This window comes from Vitis riparia, chromosome 5 (assembly GCF_004353265.1).
Source record: "Vitis riparia cultivar Riparia Gloire de Montpellier isolate 1030 chromosome 5, EGFV_Vit.rip_1.0, whole genome shotgun sequence".
Lineage (NCBI taxonomy): Eukaryota > Viridiplantae > Streptophyta > Magnoliopsida > Vitales > Vitaceae > Vitis > Vitis riparia.
In genome coordinates, this window is record NC_048435.1 from 10,690,030 (window position 1) to 10,699,642 (window position 9,613).

A 9,613-nucleotide genomic window follows, 5' to 3' on the forward strand; every position below is an offset into this window, starting at 1 on the left:
ATACTTAATCATCACCATGTCGATATTCTTGGCGTTGTACATCCTGTGGAACATAAGATTCAATGATTACGGGAACCAATACTACAGAGCTCTCATTTTCAACAAGAAAGATTTTGAAGGTCACTCTGTTCTCATGTGTTTTGATAAAGGCTGCAAGTCTTCTGAGGTTTCAACAACTAAAGGAGCCTTTGAAGTTAATCTAGTTATCTTCACAGCATCATGGGATTTGCAGGATCTATCTATAGGAGTTGGCGAGCAAGGATCAGAACCTTGGTATGCAGGTAACAGGGGATGAACGCTGATGGCATGCACTCTGTAAAACTGTCAAAGAAAAGCCAATACTATAGCCTCCAGTTTATTTGAGATGCTTTAAAACCATGGTTCCAGTTTATATCTAGAGTCACTGACTTGGATGTGTTTGTATCAACTTGGGTGGCTTTTGATTCCAAAAGCTCTAACAACAGCATGATTCTCAAATATCCTGATGACAATGTCCAAAATTGAATCAAGAAGTTCTTTAGCAGCAGTCTGTGTTGTTCCTGTTGGAGCTATCGCAGGAGAAATTAAGCTAACTTGCCAACAAGATTCTAGCCAGTGAAATCCCATTCTGACATTTCTGTTTCAGTGACTTATAACTTCCTTATTGTCCCTTCAAATAACATAAACCAGTAGTTGCATTGAACGGATTATCATTCAGAACGAGGATCTGAATACTTGTAAGGCCAGCAGAGAAACCAGTGGGAATGGTGGGCACCAAGGTGGCATCTGTATGGGTGAAGCCTGGAGACGTGACTAACTCCTGCTGGTGTTGAATCCTTGAGTTTGAAAGTCATTCCGCAATCTGAAATTCTACTTCATTTTCAATGTTTTTATCTTCTTTGGATATAACTTCCCCTCAAAGAATGAACATTACTCAGAAATCATTTTTTATGCTTCTTTGAACCGTATTCTTCTCTTTTCGGGCGCATTGGAAATCTGTATTCTGGTTGCTACAATAATTCACCAAAATTACTGATTCATACCTAATTGGTGTCTCAGCTGATTCGTGTCCAGCTGGTGCTCCTTGATGGCAGGTGTAATCAACAAAATTTTTAACCTATAACACCACGAACTAGGGTAGCAAATACAAAGCTACTATAGCATAGTGGCTCTAGGATCGTTCCACTGGGAAGGATACTCAAGAAAAAAAATGATACCAATTCAAAGTGAATTGGTGCTGTTTCATTTCAAGATTAGCTAAAGAAATAAAACACAAACTTTGGTAGAAAAAGGTTTGGACTTAGATCAACAACACAACAAGTGAGGAAAATAACTTAAGAAGAAAAAGCATTCCTTGGAGATTCAGGTATACAGGGGAGGTTCCTCATGCAAAAGCATAGCTCCGGTCAGTTGGTTCATTTCCTCACATTAGAGAGTTAACTTAAAGTCAATTCTCTAACAGGTGCTGCACAAAAGCATCCCTCAATTGGATTTCAGCTTTAATTCTCTCACTGATGCAACTTGCAATGGTTCAAGTCTCTCACTTAGCCTTTACCATTCAAGGTGATCTTTAACCTTGGATTACCCGTCAAAAGCTCGCAAGAGATAACTAATGGATGTCTCCTAAGAGTCCAAAAGCTTACCAAGTGTTGGCTATTCTAGGAAATCCTACCTTCAAGTCACCTACCAGAGGCTCGCAAGGGGTAAACTAGTGCATCTCCACGGTTAGAGATCACTTGCCTTACCAAGTGTTGGCCCAGGTGACTCCAAGGTGTTTTAAGTTAACTAAAAACATTAGAAACCATTCACGGGACACACTTACTCTTCATTCATAGCTGAAACCACAAAGCTTCTGATTGAAGCACTTGGAACCTTTCCCGGCAACCTTAACTCCAAGGAACTAAAAAGCTTAGCTACTCATTCTCTGGGGAAAGCTCCTCAGAGAGTGCATAACTTGGTAAAAATATTAAAATACAAAGTGAGAAGGTAAGGTAGAAAAGAGCTAAAGCTCTCTGTATTTTTTTTTCTTTTGAAACTTACAAAAGGTTCAACAACCAGAACACCCTCAGAACAGGCTCCTCGGGCTCTCTTTAAACCAAAAAAATACAATTATAGCTATTACATGATATTTTTCCAAATTCCTAACTTAAAAGCTAAGGAAATCTATCATTGGTGACCTACAAGGAGAATTTAGGCATTTAGGCAACAAAAATCTAATGAAAAATATCTCCAAGTGTTAGTTACAAATATCGGGAAGCACTAAAGACCACTTCGCAGGTGACAAGTGAGGTCTGTGAAATTTCGCAGGTGCACAAGAAGGGCTGCGAAATTTCTTCATAGCAACCAGCTGCTTCAACACCTTCACAAAGTTGACTTCCATCTTGTGGTGCTTGGCTTCCATCGCGGCGTGAAGCTTCAGGGGAACTCCATAGCACTGTGCAAAAAGGCTGCGAAATCACTTTGCAACAAAAATGGTGATTCCGCAGCACTTTTCTGAAGCCTTCCTTTCTTCAGCTTGGAGCAGTTATCTTCCAAAGGCTGTAACTTCCTCATTTCAGCTCCAAATTGCACACGGTTTGAAGCATTGGATTGTTGACTTCCTAAGCTTTCAAATGACATATTGTATGCATAATTTGGACTCCAGGAAGTGCTCCAAAAGTGGCTGCAGTGACTGTCATCAAGAGTGCTCCATGGCTGATTTCTCTTTGCTTCCCCTTTTCATTTCACTTTGCTTATGGCAAAAGAGCTTCAAGGCTTTGATTCTTCATTCCTCTAAGCTTCCCATTGCTTACCAAGGATTCCATATATCTCTCCCCAACCTCCTAATGCTTTGGTGATCAAAATACTAACAAAAACACCAAAACTTACACATTTTGATTAGAATTGATTGAAAGGGGCCTTAACATGCTAATTGGGTTAAAAGGCACTAACTACTACTCAAAAGTGTTGAAAAGGATTAATTAGAAGCTATCAAATAGCACTTTTTGAGTAGTAATCAATTACTCATGAGCATGTTGAGCAAGATTCACAGAGGCGGCCTTATTGAGAGGGTCCTTGTGTTTCAGCTTCAGAAAACAACTCAGCCATAGAAAATAACACTTGGGAAGATGATCGGCATTATGTAGCCCTCGACATTGCTTAGCCTTCCACAAAGACTAGGTTGTGTTGCATTAAAGCTATTCTGGACACATCTTCCATTGTGGTAAGAATGGCACCTATCGAAGAATCAAAACTAAGAGGTCTTTGTGCAATTCGGAAATTCAGCTTCTTTATTTGTAGCAAAACCAGAGGAAATAAAGTCTGGATCAAATTCTGTTTTTTCTGAATATGAGCCTAATCATTTGGGTCAACATTACCTTTGATGTTGTTTGGTTTATAGGACTTTTAGGGATAGCGCTATCAGATGACGAATTATCAACTCAACCGCACACCGTATTCAGAATGCCCGTGAACAGTGGCACGTTTCTACAAATAATCGGATGCTTCATTATTTTCTACTGATGAATATAGCTGGAAATGGGACAGTTTCTTATTCTGAGTAACACTTCCAGAAATAGTTCAGGCTCCTGTAATTATCTGCTTCTTCACCTCTTCAAACAACCGCAGAGTTGATTCTTTTATTTTGCCTTCATTTAATATAAAATCCAATGTATCATGTTCTGAAGAAAATATCCACTGCCATAGGTCATTGAATAAGTGTTTTCAGCTTTGTATAAACCTGTAGGCTTTCATCTTCACCTCCAGATCAGCTTCTTTGGTGATCTTTGTACCGTGGAACTTCAGGGATATACCAGATTATATTAGCAGCGACATTGTCAAATCCAGAAATGGGGGTACTTGTTGGCAAAGGTGGCACTGTGGGTAATCCTCATTCATTAAGAAAATTAAAAAAAAAAGGATGGAATGAGTTCTGGTAAGAATAGAATACAGCTGTAGGATAGCATGCATTGTTTATGAGGGAAGTCGGTTCTTGGTATCAAAACAAGCAATCTCAATAGGTCACTTCTGCTCATGCATATCTATATTTTCATCATCTGCTGAATCTTCATTCCTACTGTGATCTTTAGAGTGGCTGGACTAGTGTCATCTAACACAATGGTTTTGGGACATTAGAAACAGCTCCGCTGGCATAGGATTGAGCAACGTCATCTTAAGCATGATTTCTGGTAGTCTCCACCAGGTTATTTGGCTCCCCTGCTATGGTTCTTCTGATGCTCATGGGCAGTAACAATATGTTGGTGTGCTACTCGGTTCAATTCTCTCAAAAGAACAACAGCAGCAGCCGTTGCCTTTTTAGAACTATTTTTAGTGAAAACCGACATTGCATCGTCAATGGATGCTTGTGTTTCAATCATCTCATCATTATCAGTAGTTCTCCTTTCTAAGAAAGCTGATACACGCTTCTCATGAAGATTTTGCATTTGCTCTTCAACTCCCTCAATAAAAGGAAAAGCTTTATGCTGCAAAACGTCACATGTAACAGAAACAAAGTCACGAAGCCTTTGCACAAAGATGAACTTCCCACCAGCAGCAGTAAGAGACTCCTATAGAGCAGTGATATCTGACAGTGAGGAAGATAAATTTCCATCAGTCTATGTTGACATGGTTCCGCCATGGGATCCCTCAAGTCTCCTTATATTTTGTCCGAACACATGTATAAAGTCATATTTGTGCGATATCTGCATTGCAGCTGGAAAATCATCAGTAAAATCCGGGGAAAAGAAAAGATCAGCCTGTTTCTCTGCAAATCCCAGTTCCCTCGAGTTGGATCCAAGTTCAATGACATGTAGCTTTGAGACAATCCATCCAGCATTAAAGGATATTGTGGCAAAACCAATAAGTGCACAGGATTGATCATTCCCTGGAACTTTACATGTGGCGAATGATGCAGCCTGAGTTTCAAGAGCTTGACTACGATGTTGTTCAATAGAGAAAAACTGCATATTCCTTTTTGATAAGCTGTGGTTTCTCAAGTGAACCCAGAGCAATTCCAATCAAATCCAACCACTTTTCATACGAATCATATCGACAGTTAATTATCTGATTGTTTACCAAATTAATAGTTTCTCTCAAACATTTTTACAGGTTCTGAATCACCTTCGATTGATCAATGATATATTGAGGTCTACGTGACTATGCTCAGCATCTTCAGGGTAATCCACTTCCAGAAAACAATCTGTTCAGGCATTTGGTGTGATTTCATTTTGGCTTTGAATGATCGAGGACCTTGGTTCTCAGCATCTCACCTCGAGCGAAGTTCACCCGTTTGTTCCCGCGTTGACGTAATAAAATATAAATGACAGTAGCACTTTCTGAGCAACTCAACAGGTCTTGCGTTTTGTAGCTGAATCCTGAATTTCTCAGTCTTGAAGGATGCTTTCGAGGTGCCCATAGAGAACTTCATTCTTTCAAAAGGATATGAATTGGAGTTGGGAGTGAGTCGAATTTTCTTTTGAAAGATCCAACAACGTGCTTATTGTCTGAAGTTCTAGGCAACATGACCTTAACCACATCATTCTCATCAATACTTGCAGTTTCTATATCAGAATTTTCATCTGATGAAGCAAATGGAAGAAGGACACCTTAAACTTCAGCTTGCAGGTGTTGCACCAAAAGAGTTTCCTGCAGCAAAACTAAATGTAGCGCCACAATCAGGTACTTCATATTAGATTTCTTCATTACGTACTCTATTGTGTGATAGAGAGTCTCGAGAAGCCTCACTCCTCTCCTTGCAGCAAGTTTCCCGTCTTGAAACATACAACGTCTAATCATTATAAATCATCTGATCCCTTTTGTTATAGAATGTGAAGCCTCTGAGTTGAATGAATATCTCATAAACTCACCCGACCTTTGCTTTAAGTTGAATAAATTCGATGCCCTTTTTTTATTGCCTACATTGTGCATCACGAAATCATTGTATTCTATGCAATAGGGTCCTTGTGGGGCATTTTATCGAATGGCTTAAAAGCAAAATCTCCCACCTTGGCACATGTACTGACCATTGCCGTTTGACACACCAAATCTGGCTCACAAATTGATGAAGACACCCAATGGCAAGCAACCAAACCACCCAATCCTGTGTTTATGTAAATCAGGCCACTTTGAACATGTGGCTCATGCTCAAATCCATATTTCGCAATGGCACCATGTGTAGATGAACCAATCCCATGCGCTAATAGCTGAGCAGAGGTGCGAACCAAGAACATGAAAGTGTAGTTATCAGAGGCCAGATAGCCGACAGAAAGAAGAATTCTACTATAGATGTGAGAGCTCCGATCAAAGAGTCGAAGATGAAGGAAGTTAGGTTCTGAGAGTTGTGACAGAGGCCTCATTGGGACTTCAATCCTTGATTGTTCTGTGAACTGAAACTATCACACGAAAAATGCAAAGTTGGATGAACTGCTCCTCACTAATTCTCGCTCAATCACCCTCCTCTGTTTTCTGCTCAAATCTGACCCCTGATTTGCTCAAAGATAATAAACAAAAGACCCCGCAATTATGTGGTAAACAAGTGCAAAACTCCTCTACCACATACGAATCTTTAAAATCACATTAACAAGTCAATCACAGTTCAGGATTCAGCAATAACATCAGTAGAGAATTGGATTGTTTGAAGGGATTGTCAGGCTTGCCAAACAAAATGTCTTTTGAAACATCTTTGCATCGGAAGAATTGGCACCATTAAACTATGGCAGTGGCTTGAGCGAAGCTTCAGTCTTTAATTTCTTAGCAAATTATCAGCAGGTTCCAGAATTTTCCAATATCCGGAATACACTAGGATTGCTACACACCTCATCCCTCATCCCTCATATCGACACTTCCGTCATTCCCCAATGCGCACCCAAATACAAAGGCGAGGATTCGAACACCGTGTGGGGAAAGGAATATAGAACAAATAAAATAATAATAATAATAATAATAAACGAAGTAAAACTCGGAGAAGGAAAGAGCAGAGGGTATTGATCAGTAAACGTAAATAGCCCCCACTTCAAGTGTTAATCCATGGGTTGATAATAGTGGGAATAGAGCAGAATAGGATTTAAACAAAAAAAACGAACATGATCACATTCAGACATGGAGTCATATACTTTCGAAGACATCTATATATCCAAAATCAAAACAAGGCAAACAAGCAGGCAACGAATCTCAACAAAACAAATTGTGGCCCTTTTCGTCCACACCAATCAACAATACATTGAATATTCGGAAACGAACACGAGGAAAAATCGAACATAGGTAAAAATTCCAAGAGTAACGAAGAGCATACCTCGACAGCCTTGATTCTAATTGCTCTATTTCCGCTTCTTTTGTGTCTCTTCTTCAAAAATCCTCTGAAATCCTTTGTTGTTTGTTCACTCCTTTCTCCTTTTCTCCCCAATCCTCCAATGCGTGCCCCCTAGTCCCCTCTTTGCTCCCTCATATATATCACCCCTCAAGACCTAAATTTGTTTTCCAAAAAAAGGAAAATTCTCCCCTTTCCTTTCTTCTTCTCTTCTTTTTTTAAATCTCTCAATCAAAAGCAATCTTCCCAATTTCAAATTCCCCTCCAAAACCTTCCAAGGAGAGTCCCACCTTCCTTAAACTCCAATGGTAAGTTTTCTTGCAAAAACATGAAATTCTTGAAGTTAAATAAATTGAATGAATAGATAAGCAAGTAAATAAATTAGGAAACGGTAAAAAATAAATAAATAAATAAACAAAAATAAATAATAAATAAATAAATAAGTTAAGGAAAATAATATAAAGAGGAAGATAACCAATAAAAAGTGAATGATAATCATAAAACTAAAACTAAAAATAAAATAAAATAAAAATAAACCAATAAACAAAAGTCGAGCCCAAAAGCCATGTAACCATGCAAGTCATACAAGTCACACTAAAAATGTCCAAATGGGCCAAATGTGCCTAAACGGGCCTATGATGAGACTAAGTGGGCCTAGGGTGGTGCCTAATGGGCCAAGTGTATCTAAAAGCTATCCCAAAAAAACAAGAAAAACCTAAGTCTAAGTTAGGGCTGCCAAGGGTCACAATAAGGGATCAAATAATCCCTCAACCAAAGTATCCAAGGTGACTCAGAAAAAAGGTAAGTGGTGAGTAGTACTGGGCCACCAAGGAACTACTGTGGAGCACTGAAAACGAACTTAAAGACATGTGCTAAAGGGACAAAATTGAGGGTCTACACTATAACTTAAAGATTTCTTTGAACATTAAAGTTTAGTGCTAGCTATATTATAATAGCAACTAAAAAAGGCACTTTTGGCTCCTTTTTCCCATTTATTCTTTTGGAAGTATGAAAGGAAAATTATTCAAAAAAAAAATTAAATTACATAAAATAATAAAAAAAATTTACAAAATTAATGCTTATAAAAATTATATGAAAATAATCATTATTTAAAAAAAAATCTCACCCCATTTTCTTTAATATTTGACTACAAATATAATATAGTTAAAAAGAGTATACTATTATACAAATCATGTAACTTCTAAAGTATCTCTATATAGGCCTTGTTTGAAATCATAGAATAAAGCATGGGAATGAGTTAATGTGTTTGGATTGTTTTTGGAATAAGAATAGGAATAAAAAATCATTGTTATGGAAACCAAATTCCATTATCACTGGGATTTTGATTCCTTTATCTTATCTTACATGGGATTAGGATTCACCGTATCCTCATTCTATTTCCATTCCTATTTTCATGTACCAAACGAAACCTTATACAATGTTTGGTATGTGGGAATTGAGATGAGAATAAACATTTTGCTTTCATTCTTATTTGATCTTGAATAAAAATAAATTTGGTAATTCTAATTCTTGTATTTTGATACACTTATAAATGGAATGTTGAAATGATCGATCATTTCTTTTCATTTTAATGTTTGATAACAATAGGCATGAAATTAATTTTCTCATTAGAAGAACAAAAACCTTAGAATACAATGAAAAGTTTAACAAAGTTGAAAGGAGGAAATCAATAAAGAAATGATATTTTTAACTTTCTTAAGTTTTGTGCACTTCTTTTTATATTAAATTCAATTTTTAAATTTGTAATTAATTAACCAAATCCAAAACAACATAATTAGCGTCAATTTATGTTTCCAACTTGTATGTGTTAATATAAGACTTAGTGGTAGTAAAGTAGTTTTGAACCAATAACCTATAGAGCAAATTTGTCTACTTAAAATAGTACATTGACAATCTCATCCTTTGAAAATTTTGGAACAATACAAAATATTGCAATACAACCCTCTAAAACTCTAAAATTAAGATCCTTAAGTCACTTGACCTAATCCTTACCAAAGATCACTCACTATAAATAACACCTTCTTATCTTTCTTTTTTTGCATGAATATGTCACCTCATAACACCTTCTCCTCTTGAATTTGATTGCTTGTTCTTAATTTGACATTCTCTTTCCCTTTTAGATTTGAAAAAAAAAAACAAAAAAACAAAAAAAGGGTGTAAATTCAACTTGATAAGAGTTAATCAAAATTGGAAATTTGCTTGTAATATCTAACTCGCCTTAATGAATAAGGATGTATGGGTTGATCAATTGAGCTTTAGGCCCTTGAATAATCATCTCAACTTTCACTTTCAATTGCTTGAGATATTTCATTTGGATATCAATCAAACCCA

General features: G+C 37.2%; 1 protein-coding gene across 1 annotated transcript; it reads right to left on the reverse strand.

Annotated features, from left to right (window-relative positions):
- Nucleotides 1-5,900: 5,900 nt before the first annotated feature.
- LOC117915152 (putative pentatricopeptide repeat-containing protein At5g40405) lies at nucleotides 5,901-6,311 on the reverse strand. Its single transcript, XM_034830728.1, has one exon. It carries the CDS (start codon nucleotides 6,309-6,311, stop codon nucleotides 5,901-5,903), a length of 411 nt encoding a protein of 136 aa, XP_034686619.1.
- Between the last annotated feature and the right edge of the window lie 3,302 nt (nucleotides 6,312-9,613).

Bases quoted from the DNA above. Each gene is read 5' to 3' on its own strand.
- LOC117915152 (XM_034830728.1), bottom strand. From the start codon at position 6,311: ATGAGGCCTCTGTCACAACTCTCAGAACCTAACTTCCTTCATCTTCGA.